A 12,504-nucleotide genomic window follows, 5' to 3' on the forward strand; every position below is an offset into this window, starting at 1 on the left:
ATCAATAACCTATTCTAATTTGCGTTGTGTTTATTCCGGATTAACCCTAAAATCAAATTGAGAAATAAACTGGTGAAAATCATGAGCACACTAATTAAATTTAACCAATCCCAGAATTTTACGTTATCTAAATTGAGAAAATGACACACCCATGACGAATCAAACACCAGAAAATCTGACAATGCAATCCGAAAAACATCTGTACTCACAACGTGAGAAAAAAAATAGACCCCCCCAACTAACAAGCGAAACTAAGCTTTACGAGCATCTAATTACCTAACCCCCACTGTCTTGAAGTACGCAAAACTGCAAACTTTACAAAGCGACAGGAAGACAATTTCCGTTTCACACGCCATGAGTTAAAAGGACCCTACTGCCTCCACTGTTAATAAAAAGGCCATAAACCAATCAACCAGATGTGTTTCCTTGCAACCGTCTTTCGCCTTTGTTACAATTCCTACTCAAGAATAACGAGTTAAATAAAACCTTAAGAGCTTAAGAATACTTTTTTTCCAGATTAAAATACACATGAATACAAATAAAAATATTAGAATAATAATAACTTAAAACACATAATTGAAATTCGCTACATAACACCATCAACACAGAGAAATAATTCTTTCTAGTCTGTGGTAAGATTGTATCAAATTCATTTAAACTTCCATTTCAAGTTGAGATGCGATCTCTCAAATCAATGAAGGAATACATTTTTGGTTTTAAATTGAACATTAGTAGCTACCAAAATATTTGTAGAAAACCACCAAAATTCTAGAAATTGCTATAAAATCCCAAAAAACATTAGGAAGATTATTGCTTGCCAAGTCCATGCTGAAAAGATCAAGCGTTTACGAGGATGAGCTCGACTTTTAACGAACAACTTGTGGAAAAAATTCAACGCTAAAATATACATACATATGCCAAATGTTCCAAAAATTCCTGATAAATATTGTACTCTTATGTTAAATATATATGGACTTATATGAAGAAAATTGCGTCAGTAAAAAAATGGATTAAAATTTAATTTCCCCAAATGAATTGGCCTACTAAAACTAAATAAAATAGATAAGTAAATAGTAAAAGAAATGTTTAGCAAAATAAATAATGATCTTATCGAATAATTAAAAATTTAGAAGCTTGGAACATGTCGAATAATTAAAAATTTAGAAGCTTGGAAGCTAAAATTCTAAAAAGATTTCGGAAAATTCGGACATCACATATTAAAAGAAACAAGTCTACAAGCTACAAGAACAAAGAAAGAGGAGAGACGAAACTAACGCAACAAGTACTTCTTTGCCATTCAATAGTGGGGAGGCAATTTTATGGCTTATCCATCACACTAATTAGAAGCAAACATACTGCCCTAGGCTGGGCCATCTTAGAGAGATTTCAGAAAATGAAAGCGATTTTTTTTTGGAGGGGTTTGTTAACTGACAACACGGACATTTTCAAAGCATTTTGTTCCGAGAGGCAGGCTCTTTAATGGGTTAAAGAGAACAACAAGGAAATGCGTTTCCTAGATAGCCGATGCTGCCGAGCGTGCAGCCGAGTGTCCGCAATTTTATGATGATATAAGTGAAAATAGATTACTGTGTTCTTCAAAAGAAAAACAGGTTAGTCATTATTGTGCCTCTTGGAATATCGCCAAGTTATTGTTTCTTTTACTGCCAGGTTGTTGTTTCATTTATGGTAACCTGAGTAGTTTAATGTTAAGGAAACCCTATTATGATGCGATTGGTTGCGTGATTGTGGTGAATTGACTAATGGGAAAATATTAGTAAGGTTTTATTTAAATGTTGGATGTTGGTTAGGAAGTACATTGCTTATTTTATGCTTTAAACTGTAAAATGACTGTATGTGATAAGATTAATCTGAAGTTTCTGTATGATTTGGAATGAAAGGGAAAAAAAGAATTAATTGACTGGTGTGTAAATGAAGGTTTACTTAGTAGTCATTATAAGTGTTCTATTTGTACAAAGGAAATGGTCGAATGTAGAGATCGTTCAGATGGCTTTGAATGAGTACGTCACAAGAAAGGTTCATGCAAGAAATGCCACAGACAGTTTAGAAGTAATGAGGATATTATTTACTCTTATTTTTGTGAATTTATGTGGCGATGGCAATATACAGAATCCAGTTCAGATAATTTTAGAAAGTATGGTGCCAAAAAATTGCCAATTTTTACCAAGCGGGTCTCCTGAAATATATTTTTACCAAAAAACAGCACAATAAAATTGCAGAAAGATTTGAAGAAGAATGCAAATGCTTTATTTTTTTTTAATGTAGCACATAATCCTGATTTAATAATTCAAATTTTCATTTGAAAGTAACTTTTATTTTATCATCTGCAAAAAATCATCATACTGCACCAAGGTGGTTGCATTAATACATAAGTACCCATAAATGAATACACATACTGATCAACACCTTAGAGAATCACTTCCACAAAAGACCAAAATCATCTAGATATGTGGATGGTCATGATATAAATGGTTCACTGTATTAACAGAATATTCAGTTTTAATACATGGACTATATATACATACAAAAGAAAAAGGAAAAACCTCATAAATACATACCTTAGTTAAATTTATTGATAAAGTTGGAACAGTTGTGGAGTGCTCTGCACAAGCCCCATCAAGTCGAGTACGTCTCAGCTAAATATAATGACAAAAGAAGTTTATGTAAATTGGAAGGGAAAGAGAAGATATATTTGATTATTTATTTGTTATTTTTGTTATTAGGTAATTCTCATGAGGAGAAGAATTTATGCATTTAATGAATTAAAGTTTAGTTAACTCAATAAACCTCACTTATTAATTCGTCATGCCTTTACCAAGGATGTTTAAATACATAAATAATGTTTCTGAATGAAAACTTTTAAGGCAGCTACGAGGTTTTAAAATTTCAATATATCATATAAAGAATTTTAACAGCTGGCTGGTGCAGTTGATGGCATTTCATCCTCACATGTCATAATTTTAGGGTTCAAATAACAATAATGCTTTTTCTCCTTTATTTTTCTTCATGCAAAGTTCCAATATATTTTAGAAACCTTGAAACTTTCTGGTTAATGTAATATCACCTGGCGGCAAATGTAAATATTGGTGCAAAATATGTCATATATATATATGTAATGATTTTTAAAAAAATGTGTAGATGCAGACACTGGAACTTTTAAGAACTTTCAATATTGCGTAGATGGCTGAGTGGCTTGAAGGATATTGACCGATATTTTGACAATTAAAAAAGGCCAGTTGCCTCTATCCAAGGAACGGAGGCCTTTTATGCAGTAACTGCCAGTTTGGCATTCTTTTGGCTACTGATGCAGAATAAATACACCAGTTTGCTCAATTGGATATGCCAATATGATGGATATGTTAGTATTTAGAGAAAGCTGTGGGGTCTTCAGATTTTGTAAAGAATATGTCTAATAATAGTAAAAAGCATAATTTCAACAAAATATTTCAAATGATGAATTAATTACATTATAGTATTTTTAAATTACGTGTAATTTTGTAATGCAATTTACAGATGTATTCTAAATTTTTTATATTTGAATAGTTCTAAAAAAAGGACCTTCCCTAAGCAGGTAAAATTCTGAAGTTTGCTTAATCTTAGTTAGTTTAGTTAAAATTTTGGTTTTATTTTGACAACAACAATTTTTACTGAAGATTTTCAAGCCAAGGATTGCAAAATATGAGTGATACTCAAGTAAATATTCCAAGAACTGTGAACTCTTACGGTTATTTCTTGAAAAAATTAGGACTTTCTTTGCAGTATGTTTACAGAAAAATGAGCTTGCAGACTTTCAGAATTTCTGTAGCAATTTTAGTTTGCATTTCTTGTTAAAAATTATGTCTACAAGATTTTGTTATTTTAAAACATTTAGATCAAATTTTTATGATTATTATTTTTTTTAAAATTGTATTTCCTTTGTTTCGCTACTATTTTAATGCTTTCTTCTAAAAAAGCTTTTCTGTAGACGAGCCTTTTTTTCTTTAAGGGGGAATAATCAAGATTAAAAATAATGCAAATCAAAATTATAATTTAAAATGTCTCTTAATTGCTCATTTTTAATTTGGGTACTTTGTCTCTAGTAATAGCTTTCTCTAAACTGTGTCGTATCTGAAAACGTATTCCGCATCATGCCGTCTTGAAACTACTGCATTGCCTATAAATTTTAGCCAATCACATTAACGACATATTTTACTATAAATATTATGGCAATCCTACTCCCTCTCTCTTTCTCTGCCTACGCTTGCTTAAGGACATCTTTTGCTTTTCTGCTTTGGTTAAAAATGTAATGCGCAATCATCAAAATTATGGGGTGCAAATTGGCCCCCATTGTGAGGTGCAACAAGTAATAAAGGTACATCTGGATTATCAAGTGTTTTCGTGATTTTTCAAAAGTTTTCGACTGCCAAACAAAATTTTATCATCACAGTAAAGGTCTTCATCTATGCATTTTTAAAAAATCATTACACATATATATATGTTAATATATAAGAAAACACAATAGCTGCTGTAAAAATAATTTGGCGACCTCAACATTAACGATTCTAGATTTGGTGCTCTTTCCTTAAATTCATTTGTTCTCCTGAATTCGAGATCCTTCTATGATATATAATAACCTCAGATTAACTAATCATAGCTTAGAGTACTTTCTGCATGCACTTAGTATAAATACTCTTGGCATAAAAAACTACATCATTCTATTCCTTTCCCTAAGTGCTGCTCTGCTAACCCCACTACACTTCTCAGATATCTATGTCTTACTTTTAACCCGCGAGCACGCACGCCGGGTATCTTATACTCAGGGGCATGTTCTTTGTCTCTTATCTCCAAACCGCTTTTCTTGGAAATGGGTGAAACCTTTTGTAGCTGAATTCAAGGTGACATTTTTGAAGCTGGGAAATAAATGGAGTGATTCTTTGAACACATTTTTAGAAATTGTACCATCTGGGTATGTGACATCCGTTTGCCTTCTTGCGGCTCTCAGATTTTCATGCTCACTTTCTGGGACAGTCAGCATGGCATGGCATCTAAGTTATGATAAAGAAATGGAAAGGTTGAAAAATATGCTAGAAACCACTTCAACAGATGATGATCGTTTAGTGAAGTGGAGGAAGAATTAATAGATGAAGAATACAACAGCAATTATAATTCATCAACAGACAGTGTTACAGACACTGAATTAGATAGTAAATTGGAAAATCAATCAAATGATGAAAATCATGTTGGTAAAAATGGTGTGATATGGAAGAAAAAGAAACTCCGAACGAATGTTAGGACTAGTTCTAAAAACATTATCTTTAAAATTCTAGGAAATACTGGTTATTCGAAAGATGCATCAACACCATTGGATTCCTGGTATCTCCTCATTGACAAAGACATGACAGAAATAATAATTCAATGTACAAATATTTTTGATGGAACCATTGTACGATTTTGGACGGAATTTGACTGTAGATACCAGCTATTGCAGAACCTACTAATGAAGAAAATAACTATAGTCGGAACTGTGAGAAAGAATAAGAGAGAAATTCTGCTGGATTTCCTAACGAAGAAACGGGAGGTATATTCTTCAGTTTTTGATTTTTAGAAAGACACAACGATTGTTTCTTATGCACCAAAGAAAAACAGAAGTGTTGTCCTACTATCAATTTTGCACAACGATAATAAAATTGTTAAACCCACTGGAGTACTAAAAAAGCCTGAGATTATTTCATTTTATAATGTAACCAAAGGAGCAGATGAAATGGGAGCAGCATATTCTACAGCTAGAGTATCAAAACCGTAACCTATGGTAATTTTCATCTCGATTTTAAATGTTGTAGCAATTAATGCCCGAATAATCTTTCTTTCTACAAAAGAACCACCAACTCATTTAGAAACAGGCATTCTTTTTTCAAATAATTAGGACTGAAGTTAGTACAAGATTACTCAAATCAATGGCAGCAATTAATCATGCTCCCTTTGAAACTAAAAGAAAAAATAATTTCATGAGATTGCAGCATGAAACCACCATCTAAAAAGATGAAAAATATTTAAAGAAGATGCACTGAGTGCCCTAAAAACAAGAACAGAAAAACACGGTTTCTGTGCTAGAAATGTAATATCAGTACTTGTATGGAGCAGATGTGTTAAAGCTGTCAGAGATGTGCAAAATAATTGTAAGTTAAGTACTTCATTTACTATATTCTTTAAAAATATTCTAAAGTTCATTATTTTTTATGTTAATCCACATTTATACTCATATTTATATCATTAAAGTAATTTAAAACGTGTTAATTGCTTTTGGGTATGACATACCCAGCGCGTCTTCTCTTATTCGTAATTTTGTCGTACATGATCACGGGTTAAAATCTGTGTACAAAGGATTTACTGTATTTCATTATGATTGGATATATATCTACTAAAATGGGTTTTTATGCATAAAATAAAGATTGGGACTTCTTCAAATCGTAGTAGAACGCGCAGAGTATTCAAATTTTTAGCAGCAGTAATTTGAGTTAAATAGAAGGGAAACGAGATTTGTAAGTGTGCTTCTTGAATCGCGAGCGTGAAGGTTGCTTGGTAGAAATTTAAGAACTGCGCGTTTCAGCCTGTGTACCTACTTCAGCAGTTAGTTGGATCTTTCAACTTCTTAATCAGAAAGTTTGCTGAATCTCAGCTGTATCTTAGAACGCGGTTAAGATAGTTACAATTATAGAGCCTCGTAGGTACTGACCTCGTTATTTATGCATCCTGTTATTTATTTTTAGTTGTACTTTTCTATTTTTGTTACACCGCCGGGTCGGCGTAGTTTGTGAGTGTCAAGTGAACGCAACTGTAATTTCTAAAGTGAAATAAAAGGGATTAAACCCTTACGAGTTTGTGTAATTTCCAGTTCATAGCAGTCACTACTACTGTTGCGGACAAGTTGGGGCCTCTCAACATCACATTGGCACCCGAACACTTTACGAACTGAAATGGCCGAAAACTGGATGGAAGCTACTGTACAACTCCAACAACAAGAAATGGCGAACCAATTAGAAGGATTTGGATACCTGGTCCAGACGATGAGAGCATCGATCAAGCCAAACTTCAATTTCAACGGAAAAAATTCGGTGGCGATATTTTTAGAAGGCCTCGAAAATCATTTCCAGCTATACCCTGTGCCTGAAAGACAAAAAGTTGCATTGCCACATCTGCACTAAGAGAACAGGCCTCACCATGGTGGAAGAATATAGGGAAATTTTTATTAGGGGAATTCGGAGGCCAAACGTATACCTTTGAAATTTTCATAAGATCATTATTAAAGGCCTTCCCATAGTGAAAGTCCGAGCAAAGCTAGAAGGCGAGCTATATAGTTTTTATCAACGAAATATAGAAGAGTTGACGGACTTTATTCTGTGAAAAGTTAAACTGACGGATATGCTGTATGGGAAGAAACCCGATGCAGAGATTATTGAAATAATCTTACCAAGATTGCTACCTGCTGTCCAAGATTACTTCGAAATTCGAAACCCAAGCACCTTGCAGGAACTCTTCGAGTTGGCGGTCAAGTTCCAAAATCGAAGAATAGCGGAAAAGCTAGAGGGGCATCGTATTCTCAAGGTCTCCGAAGGCAATCCTCAAATCAACAGACTGGAAACACAAATCGCTCTTATGGGGGAAAGAGCTATCAAGCTAACTCATCGAAGCTCGAAGGTCAAGGCCCAAAAAGGCAATTTGAAAACAACTGTTGTGTACCCAGAAGACAGAAGTTGAAAGGAAAGCTTTAAACAAGTAGAGGGGCCTGTAAAAGCGAGGGTCCAGACCCCGGAAGTTTCGAAAAACCCCTCAAGAAGATACCTAAATATGGTCGTGGCAAAGAACTCACAATTACCGATTATACAAGTCCTGGTTGGCGATGTACCAGTAGAAGCCCTCATCGATACAGAGGCAGAAGGTAATTTTATGAGTGATACATTTTTTAAGAAGAATTTTAGTAGGTTACGATTATTTAAATATAAAAACACAGAAATTATAGCAGCGCAAGGGAAAACTTGTCAATGCATTGGGAAATTATCATTACAAATACAGGTAAAAGATGAAAGCCTCAAAGGATTAATTTTTGTGGTCAAAAATTTGCAGAGTCCGGTCATTTTAGGCATGGAGTTTTTAAAGGCCACGAAGGCCAAACTGAATTTTCAGGAAAATTCAATTATGCTGGAAATGGATCGGAGGGTGGTAGAGCCAGTGAAACAACTGCAAGTGGACCTTAGCCATTTGAATGACCATGGAAGCCATGCCATCCAGCTAGTGGTGAGTACTTTTTCAAACTTGTTTTTAGAACGGCCTGGTAATTGTCAAATTGTTACGCATGATATACAATTAACTGCCAACAAACCCTGTAGGACTAAACCTTACCAGTATGATAAACAGAAAGAACAAATAACTGAAGAACACAATCAGGAAATGTTGAAGAACCAGATAATAATGCCCATAAATAGTGAGTACGCGAGTCCAGTCGTACTACGTAGGAAAAAGAATGAGTTCCGTCCCTCAGATAAAAGGGCTTGGAGGTTTGCTATCGATTACAGAAAGCTTAATAGTGTTACTAAATTCCCAGTTTACCCTTTGCCGGTTATAGAGGAAATTATTAGAAAGATTAAGTCTACGAGATACATGAATAATAAATTCCCGGAAGGGGACACGTTGGACTTAACGTCTGGCTACTATCAAATAGCTATGAGACCTAAAGACATACATAAAACCGCGTTTATCACAAAATCGGGCACTTATGCATTTTTACGCAAGCCCTTTGGGTTGTGTGGGGCCCCGTCAACATTCCAGAGAGCTATTGACATTGTTCTAAAGCCTGACTTAGGAAAATCGACTTTAATCTATCTAGATGATATAATTATAACGAGTAGTACGTTGGAACAACATATTAAAGATCTAGAAGACGTTTTTAAATTATTAAAAGAGGCCGGTCCAACAATTATTGCATCAAAATGCAAGTTCGCGACTAAAGAACTTAATGTCTGGATTATAAATTTTCTCAAAAGGGTATAGAAACTCAGGATTCAAAAATAAAAGCCATCAAGAATTTCCCACCTCCCAACACCGCCAAGAAACTTTCTTTTTTCCTTCGGTTATGTTCTTATTATCGGTCGTTCATAAAAGATTTTGCGAACATTGTTGAACCATTGTTAGTAATTAAAAGAAAGAAAAGTAAGTTTATGTGGACAGCAGAGGCAAATACTGCGTTTGAAAGGTTAAAAGAAGCATTCATCAATGCCCCTGTTTTGAAATTCCCGGAAGGGGACAAAAACCTGGAAATTGCAGCAGATGCGTCGGACTATAGGGTAGGTGCGGTTCTCATGCAAAATGGCCACCCTTTGGCATTTTTTAGTAAACCTTAAAACTCTATGCAAAGGAATTATACAGCTACAGAGAGAGAAACATTAGCCGTAATTATGGCTGTACACAAATTTCGAGTTTATTTCGGCAAAGCGTCAGTAAGTCTTTTTGGATCATGCGGCTGTTGGTAGACTTTACTTGGGGAAAACCCTAACGCCCAGGTTAATAAGATGGGCTTTAAAACTTCAAGAATATAACCTAATAATTAAGTATAAACCAGGAAAAGAAAAAAATGTCGCTGACACACTATCCCGAATAAAACTGGACGATGAGGGGAATGAACTCAAATAGGCTGTGTTGACTTCTAAAATTTTAGATTCTACAGAAACAATTATTGCTGAATTGAAAGCTGATCCTGAATTTGGAAGTATCTATGCGTATTTGAAAGACCCCGAAAGCTTTGAACACACAGATATCGATGCAATAAGAAATAGAGCAGAAAACTATGAAATAATAGATAATTTATTGTTTTATATGAAAGCAACAAACGAAAATTTCGAATATAAACCAGTCATCCCAGCCTCGCTTCGATTAAGCATTTTGAAGGAATTACACGATGCAAAAACAGTGGGTCATTTAGGGGTCAGAAAGACTTTAAAAAGGGTACACAAGGTGGTATATTTCCCGCAATTATACAAAATAGTAACTGTGTATGTCAGGTCCTGCAATCAATGTCAATTAATAAATGATATTAATTACAGCCTGGCCGGGTACTTAAATAGCATTTGCGCTACATTTCTGAATGAAATTTTAGGCATAGATCTTCTTGGTCCTTTCCCCCAGAGTGAGTTAAATAAAAATCGTTTTCTTTTAGTAATTGTAGATCATTTTTCAAAATGGACAGAAATTGTTCCACTTAAACGTGCGTCAGCCAAAACAGTCGCAGATGCGTTATTGCACAGATACATTTTAAAACACGGTGCACCGATAAAAGTCATTAGTGATAATGGTAAACAATTCGTTAGCCAAATTTTTGAAAACATTTGCACTGAACTTGGCATACGCCATATCAAAATGGTTCTGTATAGACCACAGGCAAACATTGCAGAAAGAGTTAATAAAAATATTGTAAAAATAATTCGAAGTTATGTTAGCACACATCACAAGCGCTGGGATGGCTACATAAATGAGTTAGCTTATGCTTTAAGAACAGCAAATCATGATACTACGGGGAAAACTCCAGCAGAATTATTTTTAGGACGGAAGTTAATTACGCCACTAGATAAATTATTCTTTGTGCAACAAAGAGAGGAAGAATTCAAACAAAAAGATATACAGAAACTCATTGATCAGGTGGTTAAAAGTTCGGATACGGCAAGAAATAGACAGAAACCGTACTATGATCGAAAACGCAGTGAAGCAGATTTTAAAGTTGGGGATAAAGTGTTAAAGCGGAAATTTTCTTTATCAAGTGCCCCAGACAATTTTACTGCAAAGATGGCTCCAAAATTTGAAGGCCTTTATGTAATTCAGGAAATCAAGGGAGTCGTATTGCACCTTAAGAACGAGAGAGGGGAAATCTGTAAAGCAAGTTCCGACCAGGTGAAAAAATATTATAATCAAAATGATTTTGAAATCCTTAAAAGTTTCTTGCAGGACTCAAGTGCAAAAGAAGTGGAAGGTCCAGAAGTAATGCCACCCGCTCCACCACCCAAGAAGCAGAGGACAGAAGAGGAACCTAGCCCTTCCACAAGTCATGCTAGGGTCCCGAAAAGAAGGAAGGAAAATGGTCAGACTCCAGCATTCAAGAAATGCAAGAAATCAACGCCTCCATGTAAAGAATCTTTGGTAAATAGGAAAAGACCAGCTACAACTTTCCACAATAGAAATTCTGCGTCGAGGAAATCACTTTCACAGCCAGATAGTCAGGAGCAAACAAGGCCGCCGTTCTCGAGAACAAAAAGACAGAAGGAGGAACGAAAAGATTGCCACCAACAGAAGAAATTCAAGCAAGATTCCAGACCGGAGGCCACCAAGACCAGCCGTCCAGGGGCCAAACGGAAAAGACAGGAACCCGAAGACTACCACTCCAAGAGGCTGGCATACAGAGGGCGAAAAAGAAAAGTCACCATGGACGAAACTCGAAGAACCCAAAGGTGAAGATTGACTTCTATGAATTCCATAACTTTGGATCAATTCTGCCAGAAGAGGATGTCGGAGTTCCAAGCATCGAAAACTCAAAGATAAGTTAAAATCTTCTATAAATTTTTTCTTTTGTTCCGAAATGTTATGCGTAAATACGAAGTTCTATGTTTTGACAGAAGTCAATTTGTCTCGGTTGAGACTTAGTTTTGTTTTACTTATTTAGCTAAGGCAAAAGTATTATTTTCTTTAAGTATAAAATCTAAGAGCAAGCAGTTCCTGTTGGTCGAAAGACTAATTCTGTTATGTTAAAGCCAAAATTTGGCCGAAAGTAAAATAACTTCGTATTCTTGTATTAATGAGAACTTTAGTTTCAGTGCCGCCAACTTGGCGAAGAATGCGTGAAGTAAAAATTTATTTTTCTCTTATTCATTTTATGGTAAATTGTAAAAATCCTATGTATTAGAATTTTGTAAATATACGTAAATACTTGAAAGTTATGTAAAAGTAGAATTTAGTCTAGAAGCATAAAATTTTAGATGCTAAAAGTAAATGCTCAAAAGCAATGAATTCAAATTTAAATATTAAACTGTAGATAAAATCATGCTTTAGAGCGAAAGCCTACATGTCTAAAGATGAATGAGGGGGAATTAGAATGAATGTGTTTTGTAGGGTTCTCCACCTACACTTGAATTTTAAGAATATTAAACATAGCTCATCGAGTTTCAGTATGTCGATTAAGGTGTGTCTATTTGGTCGTTGAATTCTAACAAATCATTGTAGTTAGGGGAAGTGTTGTAATACAAAAACACGAATATTCCCGTTTGACACCATACATGGTGGAGAACCAGGGTAAAGTTAAATTCATGTTTGAATACTTGAATGAATGTGAATTAAGCAGTTAATTAAGGAAAATAAAAGGATCGAAAACGAAAACTTTATCCAGTGTTAAGAAAGTGTAAATCATAATGTATTTAGAAGATACTGATACTTATTCCTTCCAGATGCTGGAAGGAAGAGAAAAGATTGATT

At 34.7% G+C, this 12,504-nt stretch overlaps 1 protein-coding gene across 1 annotated transcript in view; it reads right to left on the bottom strand.

Moving 5' to 3' along the window:
• Positions 1 to 12,504, bottom strand: part of mRpL20 (mitochondrial ribosomal protein L20) — a 44,080-nt gene that overhangs the window by 15,132 nt on the left and 16,444 nt on the right. Inside the window, exon 3 of the mRNA XM_035365077.2 lies at positions 2,577 to 2,654. Coding sequence (XP_035220968.1) covers positions 2,577 to 2,654 — 78 coding nt within the window. The remainder of the gene's footprint in view (positions 1 to 2,576; positions 2,655 to 12,504) is intronic.

The sequence above is a fragment of the Stegodyphus dumicola genome, chromosome 4 (assembly GCF_044657685.1).
Source record: "Stegodyphus dumicola isolate Sdum_Otavi_A_Nest chromosome 4, ASM4465768v1".
NCBI classification, from domain to species: domain Eukaryota; kingdom Metazoa; phylum Arthropoda; class Arachnida; order Araneae; family Eresidae; genus Stegodyphus; species Stegodyphus dumicola.